At 46.8% G+C, this 27,726-nt stretch overlaps 1 protein-coding gene across 4 annotated transcripts; it reads right to left on the reverse strand.

Moving 5' to 3' along the window:
• Positions 1-781: 781 nt before the first annotated feature.
• On the reverse strand, positions 782-27,630 carry SLC25A25 (solute carrier family 25 member 25). Of its 4 annotated transcripts, XM_056351335.1 has the most exons (11): positions 16,985-17,279; positions 16,315-16,507; positions 7,856-7,982; positions 7,680-7,767; positions 6,777-6,888; positions 5,893-6,051; positions 4,980-5,132; positions 4,749-4,856; positions 4,334-4,501; positions 3,768-3,918; positions 782-3,324 (listed from the first exon to the last, which is right to left on the reverse strand). In XM_056351335.1, the coding sequence occupies exons 2-11, from the start codon at positions 16,405-16,407 to the stop codon at positions 3,140-3,142; spliced, it is 1,344 nt and encodes a 447-aa protein (XP_056207310.1). In that variant the 5' UTR covers positions 16,408-16,507; positions 16,985-17,279; the 3' UTR covers positions 782-3,139. The 4 variants fall into 4 exon arrangements, with proteins under 4 accessions (XP_056207310.1, XP_056207306.1, XP_056207308.1 ...); XM_056351331.1 differs by lacking the exons at positions 16,315-16,507; positions 16,985-17,279 and adding an exon at positions 27,303-27,630; XM_056351333.1 differs by having other exon boundaries at positions 16,315-17,017.
• Between the last annotated feature and the right edge of the window lie 96 nt (positions 27,631-27,726).

Consider the following 27,726-nt stretch of genomic DNA (forward strand, 5'->3'; position numbering starts at 1 on the left):
CCGGCCAGCCCTTGCTTCAGACACCTTTGTCAGCTTGTGACACAAAACGTAACGCCCTGCCTCAAGCAGCGCAACAGCTAAAGGGCAGGCGAGGGCAGCGGGCGAGCGACGCCAGCAGCTGTCAGTGCTGCCATCCAAGGGGCACTGATAAGCGTCTCAGCTGACTGAAGCAGACACCGCTGGAAAGCGGCAGCTCAGATTACCCAGGACCGAGACTTTATGAGCAGATTTATGGCTGAATAAAAGCCTTGAATTGCAGTCAGGGACTTAAGGAACCAGCAGACCTGGTCTGGCCCTGCAGCAAGTTTTATTAACCAAATCAGAGGCTACTGGCACCACCAGCTCTGGCTCCTGAATGACCTTCAAGAATAGCTCCTGGTTGGGTATTTTATTTAAGAAAGGAATTGTACAAAGCCTTTATTTTGAAAACCCTATAATATAAGCCAGGTTCCTTCGAGGGCATAATTGAATGGCAGAGCTTCCAACTTTCCTGTGAAACTCGCTTCTCTGAACAGAGTTATGGATACTGCACAGATGAGCAAAGTCCAGCAGCACTCAGACAGGTTAACAGAATCCAAACGTCCCTGACTCATCACCATCATCACTAACCTTGACCTCAGCTTTGCTGGTTTTGCCTTTTAAGAAGAATTCTGTTCTCCCAGGTCCACATAGGGATGATCCTTCCCAGTGCCAGCATCTTTGGTGATAATCATCCCAAGAACAGTCTGGCCACAAACAGCACCAATAAACCATACCAAAAAAGAGATGCAGACACATAGTATCTCTTTGACAGACCTTTATTAGCAGACTGTTCCCTACATGAAGAATCCAAGTTAGATTTGCATTATAACAATTTGTGGTTATAGCTACAAAGATGGTTGTCATTTTGCATTGATTTTTGCATTCTGATATTCATATTCCCATTAGGCCACACTGGTAGGAAGGAGCCGCTGCAGAATTTATGACTGATCTCAAGAAGAGGGGGGTGGAAAAAAAAATCATATCGCTAATCCAGATAGGCTAGATTTCCACGTGGCTAACTACTGACAGCACTAGAAAAGTCAAGGCAGAGCCTCTCCTGAAAGGCTCTCCACAAACCACCAAAATCTGTCAGCAAAAAAAGCAGCTGCTGAGTGCTAGCAAGTCCTTTCCCACTTCCTCACACACTTCCCCACGGTGCCCACCTTGCATGTGAAGAGCACTGGCTCAGCAGCAGGGTCTGCTGATTCAGCCTCAAAGCACAACTGCAGCAGCTTGTGTCCAAGTGCAAGTCTCCTTCTCTCTCTGGAAACCTGTGTTTTCTTCAGTCCCTGAGATTTCTCCCCGCCCCCCTTACCTAAAAATTCCCCAAGCTCACTCTCAATTAACCATTGACACCCAACATTCACAGACCTTCTACTTCCCAACTTCAGCCATTCACCTGAAAGCCTTCTAGCCGTGCACAGAGGCAATTCCAAAGTAAGGCGAGCCTCACAGTGCACCCTCTTCCCTCCTCCCAAGGTACTGCTTCCTTACCTGCTCCCTTCTCTCCTATGGCTTCTCGCTACAGAATTTCTCTGGGCCGAGGTCCTCTAGCAACAGCCCCAGGCATGGGAAAGGCAGCTCAAGCCCCAAAGGGAAGGTACACAAGCAACTTTAGTGCCCCTCCCCATGGCTCAGCTGTGTGATGTACGAGAACAAATAGAGAACTTCTTAAAAGAGGAGAAAAACAAGCACAGTAACAATATTTAAACAAGTCTATAAAAATAGTCTGACATAACTCTGTTCAAATAAATACAAAATAAATATGCTTTAAGCAGTAAAATAGTGGAATGAAACGCTGGTCCATTTTGCTCAAAATGAAAAGTTGTGTGAGGATCTCCCAGGCCTCAGAAGCCAGATCCTATCAACTAAAGTAGCCCATAATGTGGTCAGAGAAATTTTAAAGCCATCTCTTTCCCTTAGCCTTACAAAAAGCACCCTTTGAAACAAAAGCAAGCATGTCTTCAGGACTAAAGGCTCACCTCCCCCAGTGACAACCAGCCCCTAACACCCCTTCCCACAGCATACTCCTGGCTTGGGGACTCCATTCCGCTAACGCAAACCTGAACACCAATCTACAAAGAGGTCTAAAGAGATAGATAGCAGCGTAGGCACGGGGCTTGGTAAAGGTCCACCGGCTATCCTTGGCAGCAGGCAGAATGGAATTCAGAGGTCCATGCAATGTTGCACAGGGGCTCATGTCGTGCTGGGAGCACGCCTGCACAGGAGCTGTGAAACACTGTCTTTTGTTCACTAAAGCCATGCATCAAGGTGCCAGTCCACCCAGGGCTCTCCCGCCTTCCCCTTTCCAAGCCCCTGCTGAGTATAAGACAAGCCAATCCCAGCATGCAAAGGATACAGGCATGCAGGCTCTAGTCTGCTGCTTCTGTTAGTAAGTGCATCTTGTTAGTGGATTTATGAGACACACTTAAACCTATAAAAAATAAATAATCCTAATTCTTCATCAGGCTGGCCTAAGTAACCTTCAGCCTGACTGGATAAACCACTGCCCACCAGCCCTCAAAACCGGTATAGTTCAAAGTTATATCTCATGTCAAGTCTTGGAAGCAGAACATTAATGTCTCCTACCCAAAGGAATATATGTAAACATAATAACAAGCCTGGTGTGGCAGCAGCTCCTACACAAGGTTTGTACAAATTTAAACAACAGGTAGGAAGTTAACAACTGAATGGAAAAAGAAGCTCTTTGAATGGAAAAAGAAGCTCTTTCAGCAAGTCAGAAGGTGCTCATCTGCAGGCGAACAGCTCTGTACACACAACACTGAAAGCAGATCTGTTACCCAAATCTTTGCTACTCTGCCATACTGCTGGGAACTGACCTCAGCAACCTGTGCCTAGAATTCTCCCAGGAGTTCACCTCCTGGTCTCCCAAAAGGTCCAAAAAGGACCACGTGATGGTTTATTGTGGAGCTCTGAGTAGCAAGATGGCAAAGGACACCAGATCCTCCCCTTCCCCTTACTGACTCACAAACTATCTGAGATTTCACAGCTTTGCTTAGTCAGCTTAGTGTCAACACATTCACAGAATGAGAGATGGCTATACGTCTTGGGATTGCACCCCAAGATTTCAGAGTTCAAAGTCCTCAGCATCTTGTGGTCACCGTGACTGCACGCCCAGAGTCATCTTCAAGTTCTCATAAACCACGTAGCTGATGCTTACAGCTGGGATCACCTTCATAAAGTTCGGCGCCAGACCCCGGTAAAGACCAAACGCTCCCTCTGTCTTCAGAATGTGTTTAAACAGTCCCCTCATCGTCACTTCGGGAGCACCCTCCACTGAAGCTGCAATAGCAAAACCCACAATAAATAATACAGCCTACATGGTGAAAACACTTTAAAGGTAACACCTGTCTCAAAGAGCAGTTCTGATTCACATGCTTCCTGTGGATGCTCACAGAGCAAAGGTGCTTCATGGGGAACAGCACCTAACTTCTCAGCAAGCCATAGCCATGCTGCACATCACAGTCATTTTGTCAAACTGCTCCACAGATGCCCTTAGCCCAAAACTCTTGATCTGAGCAAAACAGAACCTCTGTCCTGGAGGTGGCTGGCCCCAGATGCTAAGGGCAGCACAAAGTCCATCCTGTCCTCTTACAGCACAGCAAATAGCCTACTGCTTAGCTGCACGGGCCAGTTAAGGCTGCTGTTGCAATGTTTACGCTGGAGGACCTTTACCCTGCTCAGAGACCATGACACAAGTCCCCACAGTTCCCAGAAATTCTCACCTTGGGCCTGCATGCGCGTCCTCACAAGAGCCAGTGGGTAACTGGCAAGCTGTCCACAGGTACTGGAGATGGTGCCACAAGCCAGCAGAACAAAGACTCCAGGGTCAGCGCTGTTGACAGCATAGCGTTGCAACCAGGCATTTTTTAGTGTCTGGAAGGATCAAGCCAGATGTTAACAGTGAAGAGGCAATCAAAAGAACATCACGTTACATAAAAGGTCTAGTGTAAAGGCCCGGAAAGCTGAGTGCCAATTCAGCCAGAAGCACATGGCTTCTCAAATCTTTTTGAGCTACTGCTACTTTAGTGCCTGTGAAAAATCCCTTCCTTAATTTCATGCTGCAACTTTCTCCTAAGAAACAAGGGACCATGCATGATGTTGACCAGGAAAGGAGAATCATTGTATCGGATTATCTTTTAGGCCGTTTTAGGTTAAAAAAATCTATTTGTGCTCCATCAGGCTGATCAGGAAAGCTTCAATAAATTATTTAAACTGTAGTAACTGACAGGTCTGACAGTGATAAAGCTACACAGGCAGCACAGCCCTACAACAGTTAAAGACTTCATACCTCGTAGACTGCCAGGTCAATACCAGCATACGGAATGATTCCCAGCATGTTGGGGATGTAGCCTTTGTAGAAGGCAGCCATTCCTTCCTTCGAAAGGATGTTTTTGGCACAATCCAACATGCCTGAATATTGTCCTGTCTTCCTTAGAGCCATCCGTGTTTTCAGAACCTAGAAGACAAGAATAAATACCAATGAAGGCCTACAGGAGAATCAATAGGAGAAAAATCTATAGACAATGTCATTCTTCAGAGCATGATGGGCAGGACTACAGCAAGCGTCATGTCAGCCATATTACTCCACATCACCACGAAGAATTCATTAATTATGCTATCGTAGTGCTGACGTGCTACCCACATTTTCCCATTGAACCTTGCCATGACCCCTCACGGGCTGGACTATCAGCCACCCGCCTCACCTCCATCGGGTAGATGCTGCTCTGTGCAATGGCCCCAGCCAGAGACCCAGCTAACAGCCGCTCATGAATCCTCAGCATTTCTTGGTCAGTACCAATGAACCGCTTGATCTGTGGAAGCCAAGACAGACATTGAGGCTCACTGAGTACTCTCAGCCATCTTTTTTTTTTTTGTTAAGCTTGTCCTTCTGCAAGCCCTTCTGCAGCCAGACTTGTCTGTGCCCCTTTACTCACCTGCTCATAGGCCATGAACTTAATGGCAGATTCTGGTGCAATCTTCAACACATTGATGCCATTCCCTCGCCACAGTGACCTTGGTCCACCCTCTCGGATCATTTGAGTAAAACCGCCAATGATGCACATGTTGTTACTGCGGGAGGCATGAACCTGGGGAGAGACAGCATGCAAGCTTGGATTATTTCCAGCCCTGATTACGACAGTGTTACGTTTTTTCTGTAATCCAGGGACAAAAGGGCGCTTTTTTGTTTACCCAGGGATTTGCCAAGGCTTTAATCCCTTCCAGATAACTTCTACAATAGGAAAGCAAGCTTCTTTTCTTTTTTGCAAAGTCTAGTGTTAACTAATGAAATTAATCAATATCTCACTCTGGAATGGGAGGAAAGGTTAAAACAGGCAACACCCAGTGTAATATCAGCTACCCAGGGTAAACTTCTCAGCTGGCTCAAGAGCAGGTACAGTGACAAAGCCGGTCAAATTCAAGTTTTTCTAACTCCTTTCTAATGATGATAATACTTCTTATACTGAGTATGAGCTCTGCCAGCTGACCATGCTACAATGGCCTCAGGGTGTCTCATAGCAACACAAGACTAAGAACTTGTTTCACCAAAACCCAAGTTTTCCAGTACTCTGAACCACAAAGCCCTTTAACTATTGACAGTTTTCACATGTCTGCCTCCCAAAAGATTCTCTATATTTTTTTTCTAGTCAATGAAAGATAAGTTTTTAACATTACTTTGACCATTCAAATAACCCAAAAAGTCTTCAGAAATAACAATACAAGAACAATGAGATCAATCCTGGACAGCCCGCTGTACTGTGTCAACAAACATTATCACCTCCCAGGCATCCAAGAACATTAAAGGAATCCGCCTGGGTATTCAAACAAACCGGAACTGCTCCATCATACCTGCATGAGCACTTTCAAGCGGTCCAAGGGAGCTGTACAGGTTCTGGACACGGCGCCTGCACCTCCACCTGCAACCAGATGTCTCCACCACATCCCTGTCTGCCTCTCTTCCACTGTGAACTCATCAGGGACGGTCAAATTCTCTCCTACGTCAAAGATCTGCAAAAGTATAAAGTGTCAAGAAATGTTTCAGCAACTAGTGATCTTGACAAAGTTTTACTGTTCTTTATCAGTGCTAAGTGCTGAAGTACTGGCTATGCTTATTCCAGCAGTTTATCTATAGTCATTAACTGCTGCGTCCGGCCACAGGAACTGCCACTGCTATAGCATGTCACGGGGGAACCTGACACTATTTCTGTCAAAGCAGCTTCAACTGCTCAACATTCATGTGCATTAAAACACTACAGATCATAGTGAGGAACAAAATTACCAAGTGCCGGCAGCTGTACGGCAAAAAAGCTGGACCTCTCTGGAACCTTCCAAGCTTGCAACCAGTTTAATCTCGTCACATGCTATTTACACACCCTGAAATATCTCCAAGAAGGACGGCTGCCTGTCAAGTCAACTTCTAGTCTTAACAGGTCCTGAACCAGCAGGGGCTGGCCACTGGTACGAGCTCTCGGAGGTGCAAGCCAAGTCAACACCCTCATCTTCTTGCAGAACGTGCAGTTGTTATCACCTGTGCCAGAGGCTTCAGAGCTGTGCCAGTGATAGGTGGCAAGATAACAGGACAGGACAGGAAGCAATCGGGCTTCTAGGGCTACAAGGCAGCTATTGAACCATGAAGAGAAAGATAGGGACTGCTGATAGCAGCTCCTGGGGGTCAGGACTGACTGAGAAGCTGGGGAAGGACCAGGACCTGTTGCAGAGGAACTATTTCATACCGTGGAGTGCTTCCAGTACAGGATGATTTCAGGAATGTTCTCTACTGGGTGCAGCAGGTGATAGTCTCGCCACTCATTCCAGTCAATTGTCATTGTCCCATTTTTATCCATGCTGAAAAGATTTATCATTAGATGAGTACAGGCTCCCACTGGGTGACAAATTCCTCCTTCCCTTCCCTTTGATTATTCAGGCCTACATCAAAAAAAGCTTTGCAAAGCAACTACTAAAAGACTTCTAAAGAGACACAAGACAAAACTAGGAAAGCTTCTGTTCACCAAACACTACAGAGAGGTAAAATTGGGCTCCCTTTCTCCTTCCCTCTCTCTCCCCTTTAACTGACCCACAGTAGTGGCACCCCCTCCTATCAAACTTCGGGACGTAACTGACACTGAAGGGAAAATAATACTTACTAGGTGACAGGACCCCAGAAGTGTCCCGTCCTTATTCTGACACACAGGCAAACACACAGAGGGAAGGTAGCAGAGGAAAGAAAGAGGAAAAAACAGCACAAATAAGTGGTTGTTAACGTGTTAGTGCCACATGCATAAAGCACTTAGCATTTCCAAAGAGCAACTGCACAGTCCGTGTCCAAAGCAGCAAGCCCAGGGCAGCAGGACAATCAGACAGGGATGCAAATCAGGTCAGGTGCAAGCACTTCCCCACAACAGGTCAGGAAGATAAAGAGACTGACAATAACTCTCCATTAATGCATTACAACCTTACAAGTGTCAATTCATGGGGGGGGGGGGGGGGGAAAAAAAATCAAAATTAAGAGTAACAGGCAAAAGAGCTGAAGCTTCTGGAAAGCATGTACAGGGTAGAAGGAGGAGATGAGTTCCATATCCCTACATTTCCTTCTAACCCCCTCAACAGTAAAACAGAAAAGCCAGCTGAATCCTCACCTCTTCAGTATTTTCTCAGCCTGCTGTTCAGAGATCTTGACTCCCAGGTCCCGGAGAGACTGCACAATCTCCTGGGCATCAATACGGCCTGCAAAGATAAGCCAGTGAGCTCAAGTACACATATTACAAGGTAACACATGCAGTAGTCTACTCATGAGCATGAAAAAGGTGTTTACCATCATTCTTCTTATCCAAACTCTTGAAGACCAGTCTCAGCTTCTTTTCATGATCCTGGAGATAGTGAACAAATTCCTCAAAATCCAGTTGTCCATCCAGGTCCTTGTCTCCAGCCTTCACAATTTTCTGTTCAGAAAACAATCAAAAACTGTCAGTTCTTCTGTTCATTCAGACAGATCTGTCCCTCCTTCTACCATATTTAAAGATCATTTCCTACACTACTTTGACTTTTCCTCCAGAAAGCAGCCAACAGAATTATGATAATTCCTCAAAGAAATTTGAGCAAAGCGGTAGTGCAGAAAAGTCACCTGATTCCAGGCAACTGTCTCCCAAAGAGTGACACAGATGAAATGCCTCATGCTTATATCAGAGATACTCTGCCAGTATCACGTGTCTAATCTCAAGCCTTGTGTCCTGATTAACACCTTACAAAGCCCTTGTGGAGGTTTTTGAACTAAGTACGAGGCAACAGATCTGCATTAAAAAAGTGAGTCACAAAACTTCAGGCAATAAAAAAACCTGAACAGGAGAAGGAATTTCATGCCTACTACGATCCTTAGAGAAGTCAACTCCCTCTGGCAATAACTAACTCCAACCAGAAAAAGCCTGTCCAGCTCTAGTGGACACAGGCAAAGATAAAAACCCCTATGAACTGGTTTAGGCACCCTGAAGCTATATGCTTTAATTATACAAGTTCTCACAAGGTGCATACAGAACAAGAAAAGGTTCTTAGTAGGACAGCTGAAATCTACATCAGACTCTGTGCCAGACATCTAGGACAAGGTAAACGACTAATTAACTCACCCCAGCATGGGGCAATAGCAGACGGACTGTCCTATCTAAGGGCACGTGGCTACTTGTTGACAGGAGAGGTGATCTCCGGGCTGCAGGAATGCGGCTCAGGGAGTTCCTATTCCCCTTCTTGTTCAGTCACTTGCCTTCGACAGCTTGTAAGTCTTTTTCAAGATGAATCACTGAGCTGCACTAAATGAGGTGTGTTTCAGCCTACTGCAGCACCTAAATTTACGTGAATTTATGTAAATCTATGTGAACAGCAGGTGGGTTGTTAAGGAAGCTCTGAGCCGAGATTGAACACTAAGCTAACCCTCTTTTCACCAATATTTTGTTCAATATGTAGACTTTAAAGGTAACAGGGAAACATAAGCTTTTGTGGTGTTTCCTTGGCCTGTGAGCACCAGTCCCCTTCATAAGCCTTAACTCTTCTGTTTCAATGGCATTTAATTACTTCAATACTAAATACTTCGCTATTAAAACTCACTCTCTCTCACTCCACCAAGTCCTGTCACTTTAGCACTAATGCCATGAGGATTATTCCTAATTGTTTTCTGAACCTTAAATAAGAAAGTGCTGCCCCAGCTGTCCTGACCTTTGAGGTATGCCTGGTATTCCTAACCTGCAATTTATCATATGACTGTTTTAAAGTTCAGATATGACCCCACATTCAACTTGTGGGCTAAAGATAGACCAACACCCCTCACATGTCAGCAGATTGGCCTTGAACAGCTGAATCAGGGCTTCCCTCTGACTGGCAACCCCCATACCAGTTGACAGGCATTAATAATTCGAAAGCACTGTAAGAGAGATGTGACAGTGCAACTGCTCCGGCTCTCTCAGCACGCCCCTAACAACCGCAGAGATGTGCGATGAGTGATCAGAGACCGCAGGTAATAAAGGCTGCCTTGCTCTGCTGGCCTTCTTCCTCCACGATCGCAAAGGAAAAATGCTGCAAGCCTGTCAAACAGTAACCCACAACATGCGTGTGAAGGGTGAGAAAGCCAAGCTCCCAGCATCTTCTCCAGCGATACGAACAAATATTTGCCTGCAGGTCTTCGCCTTTAACAGCAAATACAAAATCTCCATAGACAGAACTGGTCATTTACAGCTATGCTGGCTGCAGATGTTTCTATGGTCACCTGCATAACACACAGCCCTTGCTGCACACTTTGGGTCCTTATACACCTTAAAGCCTGCTACAACCCCTGCTTGTATTGTCTGCACAAAGGTACAAAAAGCCTATCCAGCTTTGCTGTTCAAAAATCAGTTGCCTAGGCTTTTGACAACCTGGTCACGAAAATCACACCAGCAGCAGCAAGCTGAAAGCAAAGGCTGTGACAGAGTCAGCCAGAGCGCTCCACCGGGTTAGTGCATCTCCCTTCTGCAGCAAAGGAAACACTTGCACAACCTCCTTGGCTCACTCCACCACCGCCACACCACTCGCACAGAGCTGCCCTCCTGCTCACAGCACAAACCAGCTCACTTCACCACGGTGAGACTCGCATCAGCTCAAGCTGACACGGGATTACACGCCCCTTGTCAGAAGGGAGGCAGGCAGAAAGGTGCAAGAAGGAGGAAAAGGAAGAGGATGCGAAACACCATATTTGCGCAGACCAGTTAAAGCAGAAGAAAAACCACCTTTTTCTATTTAACTTGCATCAAATCAACTGCTTTAAGCAATCTTAGAGGCACTGAGATCTCACCCAATTCAAACCAAAATAATAAAAAAGAAAACAGTTGGCTCCACACTGCTTCAGCAATCCCTGCCAAGGGGCAAGGGAAGCATGTCTATGCTGTCCATGACCACTCCTCCACTGCTCGCTCCCCCCCATTCCTCCCTCGGGGCCATACCTGCTTCCACTGGCGGTAAGTGGAGAACTCCTGGGAAGGAATGAAGAGGCTGAGTCGGAATATAGACTTGAGTTCAGCTGGCAGCCCCTTTGACTCAAAGTATTGAAACTCCGTCTGCGACTCCCCGAACACCGGCACATACAGACAGAGGCAGAGCATCTTGCTGAGCCACCCTGCTCAGACCAGCCAGGAAGGGAAGTAAAACTGAATGACTCCCCTGAGCTAATTTCAGCGCTTAGTGGGAAGGAAATGCCAGCAGAGCCCCATGACACATGCCTATGAGGCAGCTGGCTCCGGTGGGATTGGCTGTACAAGCCCAGCCCTTCTACTTAAAAGGGAAACCGTGGCTGTACAGTCCTGTCCCACACTGCCCAGCTGCCTCCCATTGCTCAACACCAGGCTCCCATTAAGCCCAGAGACCTTACATCACCTCACCACAACTTAACTCTTAACGATAGTCTCCTTTAACCCAAGAGGCTCTGGCCAACATCCGAGACACTCACTTGCTGTTCCCTACATCCGATCAGCCCTTCCTGACCCCGTTCTCACCCCTCTGAGGATTTACACACGCAGCACAATAGGGACCAGTCTTGATCATAACCTCTCCCATCACACAACACGGAAGGGCTCTCACTGTCTTCCCCTTACCAAAAAAATTCTTCCTCTAAAACCACCTTAGGAGCAGGATGTCAGCCACTTACTGCTTTCAGACGTATTCAGGACATCCAGACTAAGCAAAAGCCTTGAAATTCCACTTTTCTAAGGTTACTTTGCTATGCCCGAGTTGGTTGGCTTTGCTTGCAAGTTCTCCCAAAACCACTTGTGCCAGCTTGGAGCAGGCAAGCCCTCAGACCACGCTCACCACCTCTGCAGCACGCCAAGTTATTAACACAGGCAGCAATAAAGCCTGTGGGGAAGGTTTGCCATTGCACCAAACACCCAAGAACCCACCAAAACCAAGGGCAGGCTTCAAAACAGACCCAGCTGCTTCAAAGCCTCATAGCTAAGCATCTGCACAGCAGTTACCCCAGCCTAATAGTTTTTCCTCCTCTTCCAACTACAATTAAACACTGCAGTCAGATATGCGCTATAATGAGAAGTGGCCTGGGCAGAACAACGTTTACCAGTCTCTACCATTTAACCACTTTGTAAGCGAGTTCCTGAGCTTTCATCAGGAGAAGGCCAGGCTGAAGCAGGAGCATGGCACACACATCATTTAACGCAGATATAATTAAAGGCTTCTGAGCATTTAGTGGAGTTTGATGTACAGGTTAACACCTGGCTCTACAGAAAGAGTACCAGAGTAGTGCAGTAGGTAACAATGCTGCTCAGTACAGAATTACTAACATTAATTTTGAAATATAGTTTTGATATTCATCAAAGAGAAGCTATCATACCAGGAGTACACAAAGAGCCATAGCCAATAACCAACACACTTTAATCCTGCCTGCACTTGAAGTAACCCAGCATGTTTGCTAAACTGGTCTAAGCCAGTCCAGCTAACAGCTTTCCCCACTGCTGGACACAGCAACATTTTCTTGTGTTTGCTCTGTTCAGACAGATTGCCTGGCCAGCACAAAGTCCAATAAGCATTTCCCTCCTCAGATCTGAATGCACAAGGGGCCTCTACGTCTTTACCGTGGTATTTCATTCTCTAAAGAAAAGCCAAGGTCTGTAATAAGCTGTTTGTGGAGCTGCATCTTAATCACACAAATTGGGAATATTTTTTAATCTGGGGGTTTATTCAAGGATATTTTTTTTTCAAATCTTAATAGATCACAACTCACGGCAATTCAGTACCCTTGAGAATCGTGCCCTACAAGGGTTTCCTACGCCCTCTCCCAGGCACCTCACCTACCATGGCACTACTGCTGCGTTACCTAACCAGGCTTAACCTACTCCCTGCTGACGTCTCTCCGCACGAAAATAGGATCTTCTCAGACTCCAGATCCTCTTAAAGATCAGCTGCAGCAGCTCACTACATGCACACCAACAGCACACCCCAGCCTTCCCAGCAAGTCTCACGGCAAGCAGCATGCTAATTGCTGCACAACACCAGCCAGCAGCAAGCACCTTCCAGCCTGACCGAGGCGAGCAGCTCTCCCCCAGCTCCCGGTAGTAAGTGAACAAATGTAACTCAAATTGCCCTACCAAGCCTTAACACTCTCTGTAGTCCTTCCCACGAGTTGCCAAGCATCACTATTATAGCTGCTTGGCAGTTCAGTTGCTATGCCAACGTGATGCAGATTTTCCTAATAAACTCTGCCTGGAGTTGGCAGCCAGAGACAAAAGGCAAAATCTGCACATTTTAGGAAAAAAGCCCTACTACCTACGTCAGAGGAAAAGAGAAAGGTAATGAGGTTAAGAAAGCTGATTTTAAGCAGGGTATTAATTACAGAACAGCAAGCTAAGAAGGAAAGACAGATTACAAATGAAGTTTATACCAGCAATTCTGGTTCTAATGACAAAGGGAACTTAAGCATTAACAAGGTTTTAGAATCCACCTAAGAAAAAAAAAATCTGATAAACCTGGAAGACAGCTCTCCAAAGCTGCAGGGATCAGTGCTGCTGGAACATGACCAGCGTGGGGTCAACTGTACCACTGCCCCAGCCCCTGCAGGCAGCAGCACACCCACCCCAGGCCTTCAGACATGAGCTACGGACAGTACATCCCTCATTAGCACTGTCTATTCCTGATCAAACCAAGGACAGGGCACAGATCTCCAAAAAAAGTCAGTCCTTTCAAGTCAGTCCTCCCTGATACTTCTTCTATCCAAAAATTCTGCCAACAAAGACAGAGCTGGACTTACACATTTTTGGTCAATGTGAAGCCAGCTAAAAGCCTCCTCTGCTAAAAGGAACAGTAGATGCATCCATCTTCCTTCTACAGAAGACTCACTTTTCTTGTCATCAAGGAAGCTGCAATCTCATTTTCGTTTTATTTATAGGATTTGGTAAGAATTTAAATGCTGCACCAGTTACCTGTTTCAATACCCTGCTGTTCCAATGCTAACTTTCCCAAGCCTTTTAGGCTTCTGCTTCATCACTGGTTTACTACACCAGCTCCAGAAGGTACCTCCCCAAAGGGTTAGAGGATGCAGCCATACAAGGAGCAGAAAAGTATGCTGCTTAATTTTGAATTCACTTTGCTTATTTAAAAAAAAAAATCTAAAAATATCAAGTGCCAGTGAGCGTCACAGCTACATAACAAACATCCTCCTTCACCAGTGAAACAGCTTTCTGGGTGAGGACACCGTGGGCCAGAGAGAACCTTTATTGCTCGATTTTTTCACTAGGTTCTGCTGACTTGTTTTTCTTTAATTTGTGGAAACTGGCTTATAATTAATTGTACAGTACAGAAAGTCCTCGGAGAGCACAAACAAAAAGTGTAAAGTATACGAAGAGGGGAGTTAATCATTTAAGAGACTCCAGCAACGTTAAGAGCTGTAGCCAGCCACGACTGTGCAAGGGGAAGCACAGAGACCAGGGAAGGCAGACAACACTACATGGTATTTGACATAAAGGTAACCAGGAAAGGTGACCTGTTCCACTGACAACACACAGATCCAAAGTTACAAGTCCAGGTGGTGGCGTCAGGGGCAGATCATACCTCTCTCCTGTGTACACACACCCAGGGGCCAACGCATCATATTTGCAATCAGTGTTTTCTCCCACATTTGCAGAAACAGCCTCATGTTGAAATCGCTATCTTTAAGCAGGATCTGAGCAGAAACAAGCCAATAACACCATGGAGATTGAAGAGACATGGCTAGGATGCACTTTTGTCAAGTTTATCAATACGTGTCAATTCCTTTCAGTAACCCCAGTATCAGGCATGATATTTTGCTTGCTTTTAGCAAATAGATACTTACAGGTGTTTTTACAAAAAGTGGTATACCAGTCAAGAGACATGTCCCAAGGTCACAGACCATCAGTGGCAAGAGAACAAACACCATGTATCCCCCATGTTTTCTTTAATCACCAAATAATAGTTTGCTCACAGTGGTTTATAATCTATCCCTAAGGCTGTACAAGACTTTTTGCAACACTTCTCCTTCAGACAGGTAATTAGAACACAGATATCTGATCAAGCACAAACAAGTCATTGCAGCTTAAGAAGTTACTGTCCATCAGCTGAGCCATGAAGGCTGGATGCAGTATTAGCCAGCTGGAACCGCAAGGTAAAACATATCTGCATAATCCTCAACAGAAGAGCTTTACAGTGCTTTTTACTTTACAATCAGGACAGGCTAAAATTACACAGTCACAACCTCCTAGCAGATGGACAGTTACCTCCTAAGCGGCAATAACTCCATTTTACCACGTCCTTATCCTCTAGGTATTTCTCCATTAGCCAGTTTCAGGATTCCAGTGCAGTAAAACTTTCCAGGGTCACACAGGAAAGAGGAGACTGGTATCAGCTTTCAGAGAAGGCTTCATTTGCAGGTGTGAACAGATGGACTCTCCCTGACTGAGGGACCATTGTTCCCTGGAAGACACCAGAGATTTTCAGCCCTACGCTTTCAAGGTTTTCATCATAACCTCCTTCAGTTCTGAGGCTCTGTCCTTCTTCAACCTTTGTGCACAAAAGTCCTCCTCTTGTCAAAATGCGCACGCTCTTCTTTTTGAAAAGGATGCACAGTGCTAACTGCCAACAATAGGGATGAAGGCAAAAGTTCCTGAAGGTGTTTCAGGCTGATTCAAGCAGGGAGCAGCTTCTGCTCCCCAGAATGCAAAATGCCACCCTGCCTCTTTCCATTCAACACAGCAGAACAGACATTAGTCCCCTCTACAAGTTAAACCTGTTTGTCCCCTATTTTAGAGGGAAAGCTTGCAGCAACAACCAAGCCCGACTCCTTGTCAAAGAAGCTGGACCCCACAAGTCATGCACCCCTACCCCTGCTACAGCCCTTCATCATTATCCCAATTGTGTTCCCAGTGCTTGCAGGGGTTATGCCCAACTCCCTCTCCCCTAATCCCAGGTCACACCCTTGGTTTTAAACCACAAGTGGTCCGAGCTGACTGCACCATCCTCAGGGGAGACAGCATTCCCCCCCATGAAAAATAAACCAGAAGTGCAGTCAGCCAGCTCTGTGCTAGGAGCCCAGGCACTGAACTAAGCAGCTTTTGTTCACCTCCCCCCCGACAAAGCCTCACCATTTATTCTCTGCCAATTGCACGCTCCCACCACCTCCCACCACCTCCCTGCTCTCCAACCCCTCGGGAAGTTCCCAGTCTCACGTGGATTTTGGTCTCTCCCTTATGCCACCTTCTCCTCAGGGACAGACTTTACTCTCTTCTGGGCTGTGCCATTAAAATAATACAGCCAGCTACTCATTTGCTGAAAACATGCAAATTTTTCCAGACGCTTGCCAAATTACCAGAGACTGAGCCTGGAACATTTTAGGATTTATTTGATCTTTTGCTGATCTCCAGTACAGGGGTGGGACTTGCCACTAACCTGCATTATCATCCCCTGCCCTCTCAGTCACGCTTCTTACAAGTTGCCCAGGAACCTTCAAGACCCCGTATTCCCTTGTCCCTAAAGAGCATTTTCCCCCCCCTTAAACATCACGTCTGAATTATTAGATCACCTCCTCTCTTCACAGTCATTCCCATGGCCCCCCCACGTTTCCTTGCTAGCAAGCACACACGTTGGACCCCGCTCCCTCTTCCTGTTCCTCTCCCCCTCCCCAATACACACACACATACCCAGCTACTCACACACTCCACCTGCAACACCCCTGCTCCCGGCATGCCACACACACACATGTGCGCCAACCCCTCCGCAGGCCCCTGGATATCCCGTTACCTTTGGAAAATGCTCTGCGGGTCCAACCACCAGTAGGATAGTTGGTCTCCTTTCAGTGGGATCAGTCCCTCTGTCCTGTGGCTTCCCCAACATCTTTGGCCCTTTCTCCCCGGGGCCTGGAAGCGGGGTGGTGTTTCTGGCCTCATCCACTTTTTCATCTGCAGGACCTTGGCATATGGCCCTGGGAAGGAAGCTAGACAGAAAATGCCAAAGGGTCTGCACCATTGCTGCTCCAGCGACCATCCCAGGCAGGCAAACCCTGCGTGCTCAGGAGCTGCCCGCTGCCAAGGATGATGTGACTGCACTACCAAGCACCCCCAAGATGGGAACCGGCCCGGCAGCCAGTAGGAGGTTCAGCCCAGTGACTCCACGGGCTCAGATCCTTTACAGACCGCTCCTGCGGACGCTTCCTGCCTTTTGAAATTGCTGCTACTGCAGTCGTGCCTGGCCTGACAAGCAGCTCATTGTACCAGAGCCTCAGAAATCTGATGGCAACAGACAAAGCCCAAGACCCCTGGCACAGAGAAGCCAAGACGCTGAGCTTTGGAGACTGCTTGGACAGCGAAGCCAGGACGCTGCGCTTATGAGCAAAGCTAAAGCGGAACCTCCCCGAGAGAAGCTTCTCGGAGCTGCCAATGAACCCGCGCGTCCCGGCTCATCCTAACGGCACCTCAGGCGAGCGGCGCGGCTGATCACCCAGGCTGCATCCCCACTGCAGCAGCGCCCAGCCAATCCTCGCTCCCAGCACTGCGGTGCTCCGGTGCACGGCGGCGCGCGCAGCCGGGCGGGAGCGCGCCCGCGGCGCAGGAGGCAGCGCGCGGAGAGGCCGCCGGGCGGCGGGGCGGCGGGGCGGCGGGGCGCGTACGCACCCGCTTCGGGCTCTCGGCAGCGGCGCTTTGTTAGAGCAGCAGATGGTTCTCCGGAGAGAAGCCGGCTTTTCCCAGCCACGGCTGAATTAACCTCTAACTACACCCTCTCTCCCCGGTCTATTTTAGTCTCATCCGTCATTACAATGGCCCTTTGGTGCTGCATTGTGCTTCTGCCATTTGGTTTTCAGCACAACACAGCGACACGCTTACACAGCGTTTATGGCTATTCATCTGTGCAAGATGTAATACGCTGTGGTTAAACTACCGCCTATTAGTCAAACAGGCCGAGTTCTGCTGAAGGAGCCGGTCACCGTACAGTCAAGGGCAGGATTAGCCAGAGCAGCAACACAAGTGTGTATCAATATATCAAGCACGGAACACACGACATTCCCTGAATTTCTACAAGGAATGTCGTTTCCCTCTGCTACCGCAGCAGCAACTGCTCAGAGCCACTGCTGTAAGGCTGGGGCTGTTGGCCGCCCAGTCTGGGCACCACTGGCAAAGCCAGCCCGCCTTGGTGGAACCAAGCACCCACACCTGGCACAGCCCAGCAAGGCACAACAGCAGCCCAGAGACAGTAAGGGCTCATTTTCCATCTCAAAGTACTGACAACTTTGTAGTCCAAAAAAATCTACAGACAGAGGGCACTGCATGCCTCACTTTCCCATGCATTATGACTTTTCCATAAGAGAACAGTTTGGGGGTTTTAACATGCAGGATAATTAAGTAGAGACCACAGATTCCATCACCTGGGGCTCCCTACTCGCAGTAGCACAGCAAGATCCACAGGGAGCAGAGCACCTCAATTTCCAGCTTTTAACTTTTGAGAGTGACAGACTGTAGGAAACATTTTCATAATATAATATCTGTAAAACAAAATCCAAAACCTTGAAGGACTGCAAGCTTTAAGTAGCCAATGTGCAAATAAATTTGAGAGGAAGAACAGTGAACATCACGCTCAGGAACTTGCTGATGGTGAATTCCTTTGACCAACCTGAGTAATGGAAAAAGTGAGACGCCAGTACATAGAAGACACCACATTAAAAAAAAAGAATTCTTCTGCAAATACATCTCAGAATTACTTAAGAAGAAAAAATGCTGTTCAGTTATAAGGCCTACATAGACTACGCAACAACGTTTTTTACCTTTAAAAATAAAAAACATAACAAAATAGAAAAAATTTACAGAATTCAGAGGCAGTAACACTGGGGTGAGGATGTGGGAAAGCCTTGTCCCTCTCTGAGGAATGGCACAGTCCCGTTCTATTTGGGATGTGGTCAAAAGCCCAGGGGAGAAAAAGAGCGAGGAATTTTGTCATGTCTCCATTACCTTAGGCTGCTGCCAGTCATCACAATTACAATCACAGAAGTTAAGTACTTTCTAAAACGCAGTAAATCATACCCTTTAAGATGATATTTGAAAGTTTCTAATGCTCTCAAGCCAGAGGAGGAGCAAAGCAGATTTTCTGAACGGGGTACAGTTCTTCAAAATCAACTTCTATTAGCCTAAGGCTGTTGTTTCACAAGAAGCAGTAAACCGATCAGAAGCTTAGTGCTGGCTGCTAAAAGAGGTCCTCTCACATCCACATCAGCTCTGCACTTACCTTGCTCCCCTCACAACCTCATTAACCCAGCCAAAAATTACAGAGCTTTCTGCTGGGGTAACCAGTTGAGGATACTTATGGATATCGCCCAAAAAAGCATGACTGCACGTGGAAAGGGCACTGGAGCTGCCTGCTGCGGCAGCAGGCAGACAGGCCCCTCAGCCTCAGAGCTACAAGCCACCACACGGAAGGCAAAGCACCCAAGTGGGACTTCAGATTTATCCTCAGTGGCCACTTAATGCTGGGCTGCTCCTCGCAAGGACCCGTTAAACCAGCTGGAGTTACCTGACACGATTGCTTAGTTTCTCTGCATAGCTTTAGTGGTGCATGCATGGCAGGGACCCCATCTTCCTTTGTTTATGCAAAGATTCCACAGTAAAATAATAATTTGTGCAAGAAATTACATGCCTGGGGTGCAATTAAAGCAGAAACTCAGCAATGCTTCCTTGGCCTTTGTCCTCACTAAAGAAAACCTCAGAGGAATTCTGCCACAGCACTAATCCACACAGCTCCTTGAGAACTACAGACTTTTCTAATCATGTTTAGGGAAGGAAAAAAAGCATTTCTTTTACCAAGCGGGGAATTTTATTAGGTCAGAATAATAAACCTAGTAACGACAAGATGATTATAGCTAGAGGCAAGACAAATGCTCTCCTACAGGGAATTTGCAGGGAAGTATTACCTTACCAACCCCACCACAAAGCCAATCATTCACACATAAGAAAAGATGCAGTAAATACCCTGAGTCCAGCTGGCACAGTGACACAAAGGAACGGATAAGGAACAAAAATCCACTTTTTCTAGAAATCATGAACAAACACCTAGGCCACAGTGAAACAGCTTTCCCAACCTAAGCTTCATTAGGAAACAGTCAGCCCTCCAATTCCAGTGTTTCCATGAACCAAGCCCAGGATTTTGAAGGCAGAAAAGCACTAAGACTGATCTGAAAGCTGGCTCTCAGCCAGCACACCAGCCACAGGAACACAGGGTACCTGTGACAGGTAGCCTCAAAGTCCCACGCCACCAAAACAGGTAGTCATTAGATAGCCGGAGGAGAAGCCAACAACGAAGTCATGTAATCTATCCAAACAGAGACAAAGCAGAGAGGAAACAGCAAGAGAATGACATGTTTTGCTTAATTAAAACAGTATTTTACTCAGTACTGCAAGCTGTCAGAAGGAGGATCTGTTTTAAGCCACAAACCCAGGGTTTCTTGTATCCTCTTGCAGCAGCATCATGCAGGCCACATCTTAGTACCTGCTAAGTCTGAAACTCCAGTTTTCAAACAGATGCTTGCCCTTTCCAGTCTGGTAGTACTGGGCAGAAATTCAGACTCGGACCATTTGCTTTAAGATGGCTTCTAGAAGACTTTGAGTAAATGCACGGCATTTTCCAGCAAGAATGCGAGCCTGGTCACCAGACAACTAGCTAACACGTAAAAAATGCAAGAGGGAGGGTGAAAAGGGAGGCAGAGGGAAGGGAGCTGTACTCAGAGCAACGACCCTTCTCCTCCTCCTGGCACAGGAAGAGCTGCCACTGCGGTCGTATTCTTCCTTAGGTGACCCCGTAGGAATCAGCCATGACTCATCTCCTTCGGGAGCTGCCCTGGGAGCACCCCAAGGAGCGCTGCCCACGCCTGTCACCTAGAGATAGCACCCAGCCCGCCCCAGCTGGGACGGGCCACCACAATGCTTTCAGTTAACGCTTATCTTTTAAAATATAATTTCTGAGGAAAGGGTAAGTAGTTCTCACTTTTTAGAAAGCCAAAGTTAACCCTGCACGGTGCTTCTTGCACCACGCCATAAAATCTAAGTGTCTTGGCCACCACTGCTTAAATAATTAAACTGTCCAGTGACACTCAACTATGTTAATATATTAAGGTGACACAGCATATTTCAGCGAACACTACAAAGAAACCCAGGTCACCTCGTTATAGGAACCCTGGCACAAGTGATTAGCAATTCTAGCTGACATATTAATGCAACCGGGGGGGCAGTGCCAAACACAGGGATACGGAGCGAGCTGGGCAGGGAGGGGGAAGTGCACAGCCATTGCCCAGAACGAGTTCCACTGAGGTCGTGTCGTATCACATGAAGAACTGGGGATTGACCAAGAGAAAGGGCATCCTTGGCACTCAGAAATTAGAAAGTCAATGCTTGCTGCACTAGAAAGTTAACCAGGAAAATAGCTAGTAAGAAATGATGGCCCTTGAGCAGCCCGGGCCCAGGCTTGCTCTCACACAGCCCACACTCCCCTTCGGCTAAGCGATGTAGGTTCACATACCAAACAGCTTTGCCTTTCCAAGCAACTCACAAACTAAAAATTTCAGTAATTTCTCTTACAGCAGAATTCTCCACTACAAGCCACTTTAACGGCCAGAAGCTTCCCTGCAGCTCACTACACATGACTTAAAAAAAACCTGACATCTCTGCTGCTTTTCCACATTGACACTAGTTATCACAGCTACGCTTCTCCACCCGAGACAAAGTCTGAGGCATCATTAAAGTTGCTCATGTCCCACATTTAGAGGGACGAATATAGCAACAGGACGTGAACAAGAACAAAGACTCATTTACCATTTACTACAAGTAGGTCTGAAAGGAAAAAAAATCCTCCCCTCTCCTCCTCCCAACGCCATATCACATTATAATATATGCAACCGAGAGCATGGAACTGCAGCATTGCCATTTTTAAGGCTCTCAAACAGGAGACCAAGTCTTTATTGTGGCTCTGACGTCATTGTATTAACACTCATCAACCATTTAAGGGTTCTGCTCAATATTCAGACAGATTCATCACTGGTTTTGTTTCTTTTTAAAAAAAATTAAACAGCAAGTATACTGAAGTCCTGGGGGTTTTTTACCTGCGTTTATTTCAGTAATCTAATAATCCAGTGCAGATGCGGATAAGACATTTTCCACCTCTTACCAAGGCACCTAGCCCCGGTAACTAAATAACACTCTACAGAACACAGTGCTGAAAAACCAAACCCTGCTACATATTCTACACAGGCACAATTGGTTGCTTTGGCTCAGTTTTGTGGTTTCATTTCACTCAGGCTCTGGGTGAAACTTTGCTAAGAGTCCAGAACACGCAGCATCTTGCGGGAAACAACACTGCAAGGCCCCATCAGCAACATGCAGGGTGCCTTTCTGCACAGAGGCTCTCACACAACATCAACATTTGAAATTTATATGCTCAAGTCAAAATTGCATCTGTGTCTCACAAAGGTCAGCCAGTATCCTTCGTTCATTATCACTCTGCAAACAGGACAAAGGTCTCTGCTAAACCTGAGCACCACCAGGCTTCTCCAATTTGTTGCCAAGGTAGGACAAAACGCAATCCTGGAAGAACGTTCCAAGATTGCATCTCTCAAGAGTTACATACCTAGTCCTGTACGTACATGAACATAAAGCAACACTTGCTTAATCCACAATTGTTTGTTTATATGCAAGGTAAATTTATGGAAGAGCAAGTTTCTCCCATACGATTTGCATCTAAAAACTTGCTTCTTATCTACCCCTCTGAACACCAAGTGGACGCACACTGCTAGTTTAATACATTAATCACACCAAGGCAGGTCTGATGACCAGAGACCAAGCCTGAGGAAAGGCTTCCACCATTGCAGTGTGAGATTCCCTGGTCTCCAGCATCACCCTCCTCCTGCCCTCCCCCATAAAACTGCTGGGTGCAGGCAGAGCCACCAACGCAGGCAGCCAGTGTGCCAGCCAGCCTCCCCGGGCAGTCATTGTCACAGTGCACCCTCCAACCCAGCAAAGCTCTCACTTTAGGAGGCTGCTGGCCAAGACTATTAATAACCAACACTGTGCTGAGAAGTTTCCTTGGCCAAAGCCAGCCCCTGTATTTCTTCTCACAGTCTTTACATCAGCTGTCAAGAACTCATTTGGCTGATCACAAAGAGGTCATTTGGGTCTTTAGCACACCTAAATCAGAGGAGGTCCCAGAACCCAGAACTCACACCAGCTCATCCACTTACCACAGATTTAAAGGCTTATCTACAACTCTATCACTGACCTACAGTTCTACTCTTGCACCAGGTTTCCCAAGCGCATCAGAATGAGGCCTTCAACAAACCACACATTTTGTAAGTTACAAAGAGCAAGAACAGGCCTCCACTCCCTACAGACCCAGAAAATATGATCTTTTTTGCTTGCTATTTTAATAAAATTATACATAAATGCATGGAGTTATTTAACGTGTTATTGAAAGGAGTTTCACCTTGTGTTAAACTGGTTCAGGGTATCCACACTTGTCCTTTGGGTGGTTGAGAAGCTGTTGGCAAATACCTTTCAGCAGAAGGAAGGGTATCAACTGGAACTTCAAACTAACAGGTTCATTTGTTTGATACGACCTTGTGCTGCACAACTCTTCATGATGAATTACAAAGGCCTGGCTAAAAGCTCCACAACTGCCCCAGCAGGATTCAAGACATACAAACCATGATGATGTTTTATCTGAATGTATATAGGTTTGGTGAGATATTCCAGTCTAAATTACAAAACAGTATCAGAATATTGCCTTTTTTTATCATAAACACACTTCTGTAACAGAATAAAAACTCAGGTCCTCCTTTTCTAGATGACTGTGAACAGAAAACAAGTGAAAACACCACACAGAAAAAATTCCCTGCTTCCTCTACCCCTTACAGTTGCTAGAATTTTAGTACATTATGCATAGTGTAATACAGAGTATTCAAAAGTCTTGGAAAGTAGAATAGTTACAGGAAAAAAATCTGAAAGGAAGAATTAAGTGATGTCATGACAGAAGATAAAGTATTGATCAGAAATAGATTAAACTTCTTTATGATTGCAACTGCTACAGTAGAAGAAGTTTCTCGTGATCAGCTCTCCCAGAACAGCATGGATACAGCATTCTCTGACAGCTGGAAGAGTCCAGAGACATACTTAAAAAGGCAAAACTGTTCAGACGAGAGGCCTGAAGCAAACAGAACACTGCAGGGTCCAGCTGCAGCAGTGCAGTTATGCTTCTTCAGTACATGTGATAGGTGAACAACAGAACTTGCATGGGAATTTGGACAGCCAGAACTTGGAGATCAAAGAGGAGATACCAGGCAAAGAAATAAGTGATGAAAGCAGATGTGAAGATTTCAGCAGAATGGGAGTTGATGCAGTTTCACATGGGGTAGCTGATACCGAGGGAGTAATAGGCAGTCACATATATGAACTTGGGAGAAGGAAGTATCACAAGGCCAAGGAGATGACCATCATTACAGCAGAGGCAACCAGAAACTTGTAACTGAAAAGAGACAAGAGTTATGTTTGCTCTGTTTCTTAAAGCTGAGAGAATTAGTCCAGCAGAAGATGCTCAGAACCACCACAGAAGAGGTAGCTGCAGACAAAGTTCACCATTTCAGTCTGTCTCTAGGCAGCTGGGAATAATTCCACCAGTTCAAACTGTCCCAAACTTCAGCAGCAGAGATGAGGTTTTAGAACAGCACTCCAGCCCTGCAGTTAATCGGGATCAGTAGAACAGTTATATTAGCAAATACACAAATACTACCATTACACATCCTTTCAACAATACGTCATCTCCAGATACAAAGTAGAAAAAATAGTTCCAGTTCAACCACTCATATTTCCATTAAGTGCATATTGCCAGTTCCATAATGTTCATGAGAGAGCTCAAAGTAGTAGTAACAGGAGACTGACTAGACCAGTAGATGTAATTTAGCAGTAGAAGACTACCCCTTTGCATAGCAGAACAAAGCCCTTAAAAAATTTTCCACGTGGTTATCACTTTACTGTTCAAGCAAAGTGAAGTATGTGAATTGCTTCATGCTAACCAGTGCAAACAGGCATTTCGTTAGAAGGCTCACCGATTTGGTACAGTGTATTTGGCAAATGGTTTAAAGATAACAGCATGGGTTTAAAAAAATGCATCGTTTACATAAGCAAATTCCATCTCAAAGAACATTTAAGTACAACCCCTTCTCTCCCCTGCCACAGAAGGCCACCTCTAAAACAGAAGGCAGCAATTTTCCAAGAATGCCACAAAGGGTTTTATCTCAGTGAGAACTCTCAGGCACTGAAGGAGCCAAAATATTGCTCATTTTCTTTTCAAGTTGCAGCCCAAAACTATTATTGTTACCACAAGGACTTTTAGCCTACTGACGCAAAGAGATTAGCAACTCACAACTAAGATTGGTGATAACCTCACATTACGAGTCTAATAATTTCTCCATCTGTCTCCCAAACATTAGAAGGGAACTCCCATATCAAATATACTATTGCACACAAGGAAAAAATAAAATGCACACAGCCACCAAGTAATTTACTAATCACAAGCAACCCATGTGATTTATGTCTAAATGGGTCTCCAAACACCATGTCAGATACATCAAAAAGGTTTTCATCTTGATGCTTAAGCACTTCTCTCAAGCGTGACTTCAGATTAGTTACCCCAAGCGTCAAGATGCCATTATTAGCTAAGGATGGGGCAGAAAAAAGAATGACTTTATTAATAGAACTGCCTGGGAAACAGGAAGTTACTTGATTTTCCTAAAAATGACACAACGCAGAAGTTTTCTAGCCAGGTCTCTGAGGACTGTTCCCACATCTTTAACTGGAACTGAAGAGTTTCAAACTCTGCATCCTCATTCTCAACGGACACTTTCTACACTGTTGAAGGGGATTGCTTTGCAATACTAACAATGCTTTGCGAACTCCATTCATCTAACCACTCACTTCCTGCGCAGCGGAAGAGTAGGCAGAGGAAGCAAAGAGCTGAGGAATACTGACAGAGAAGGACTTCAGCAGAAAGACAGGATTGTTAGGCAGCATCCAGACAGCACTTCCCTCCGACAGAGCAGTTCTAGTCCCTGCAGAACGGTTCCTCTCTGCCGCTCCCACAGCATGGCGAGCAAAGAAACTATCTGCTGGGAAGTAAAAAGGCATTTGGTTTTATGGTGCATCCTCCTAGCCTGCAGAACGTCAGACTGTAATAAATAACATGCTCAGGAAGATAAGGGAATGCAAACTGAGACAGGCATGCAGGTGTAAGCACAGAACGTTCTGGTGGATGACAGACTTTTGCCAGAAGTAAAGGATTCGGCACCCATGGGTGGCAGCAGGTCAGCATTTCACAGGGCACGCACAGGTGATTTATATGATATAATCAGATTTCATTACCAAAACGCGCACAGCAGAAAATCACCATGGCACTAACGTTATTTTTAGAAACAGCACAACTAAACCACTCACAAGATCCTCACACTGCCAAAGAACTCTCATAGTTTACAGCAGCAAGGAAGATGCCAACCAAAAAGAAGCATTAGGTGTTAAAACGTTAGAGATTCAAAGTTAGAAAAGAACTAGCAACTCTGAAAGGACAGATACATGCAATTAAAGCATGGAAATGGGGCACCACTCCCAGAACCAGGAGCGAATATGAACTGTCACTTGAATGAAGTGTCTTTTCAGTGACTCAGAAGTTATCCTTAAGGTCTTCCTTCCTGCTGCAGGACTGAGGCATTCTGACATGGCACATCCCTGACTGCACCCATCTGTTTATCTACTACCCTCCCAAGATACTCAGCTTTTTTATGGTCCTTAGTATAAAATCCAAAAGACTAAGCACTGACTACAAGCCCATTACTCCAACACATACAGATGTAAATTGCACTAATTACAGTTAAATAGAGCAACACCACGTTGAACCTTGAAGCCTAGAATAGTCAGCATACAGCACCACACAAAGAGCTGTGTGGCCACAAAAGAGCACAGCTCCCAGGACTGAAGTAGCACATCAGTGCGCTGTTTTATGTACTCCGTGTGCAAACTGTACAAACACAGTGGCCTTCCTACGTTTTAAAATATTTCAAACCCTTTAAAATAGACAAGTGAGTTTGGCACATATAAGCCATCTTGGGCAAGAAACTTGAGTAGCAACATGGTGCTGAACAGACTAATGTGAGGAAACGCAATGATGCAATGAAAGCTGCACAACCTGACTGCACCTATCCCTTCCAAAAAATCTTTTAGAAATTTAAGTAAGCATGCAAGCTTCTAGTCCTCGGACCTGGAGAAAAGAGAATGTAGTTTATGGTTCTTCGTGCCCAAACAACACATTTTCAATCTTGATTTTCCGCAGTTACTACAGCACATGCCTACATGTAACAAGCAAGCCGATTGCTCCGGGTTTGATGTCCAGGTCAGCAGTGCTGCTTTCATGCAGATGCCGAGGAATGCTTAAAACCCCTCCGGTGCCGAGCCGCGGTGCCTGGTCTCACCCCGGCTCCCCCGGGCTGCCAGTGCTGGCATGCGACAGGCCGCTGCTACCTCAACCCGGCGGGCCCCTGCCCCGGCCGAGGCGCGGCGAAGGGGCCTCAGCGCCCACGTCCCGCTCCCGGGAACCGCGTAACCCGCCGAGCTCCGGAGCCAGCCCAGCGCTGCGGGCCGGACGTGGGACGAGGACAGCGGCCCGCCGCCCCCTCGGCCCGGCGCAGCCCCGCCGGGCCCAGCCCCGCCGCCGCTCACCAGCAGGTCCAGCTCGGTGCGGTGCAGCCCGAGGCGGCCCAGGCCCACGGCCAGGTCGTGGATGCAGAGAGCGCCATCGCGGTTCACGTCGAGCTTCTGGAAGAGGGCGCGGAGACGCCGGTCCTGCTCGGAAGCCTCGCACAGAGACCGCCCGCAGGACCCCGCGTTCCCGCCGCCGCCGCCCTCCGCCCCCGAGCCGGGCGCCGCGGCGGCGGCGGCCCGCGGGGAGCCACAGGGGCAGAGCACGCCGCTCACCACCGGGGAGGCCAACGAGCGCCGCGCCCCCGGCATCGTCCCGCAACCCGCTCCTCACGCGCCGGCAAATGGCGACGCTTCCGCCGCGAGGAACCGACACGGAGCGCTTCCGCCTTCGCGCCACGCGCCGCGACGACCAATGGCAGCGGCCCGCGCGCCCGCGCCTGCC

The sequence above is a fragment of the Falco biarmicus genome, chromosome 9 (assembly GCF_023638135.1).
Source record: "Falco biarmicus isolate bFalBia1 chromosome 9, bFalBia1.pri, whole genome shotgun sequence".
NCBI classification, from domain to species: domain Eukaryota; kingdom Metazoa; phylum Chordata; class Aves; order Falconiformes; family Falconidae; genus Falco; species Falco biarmicus.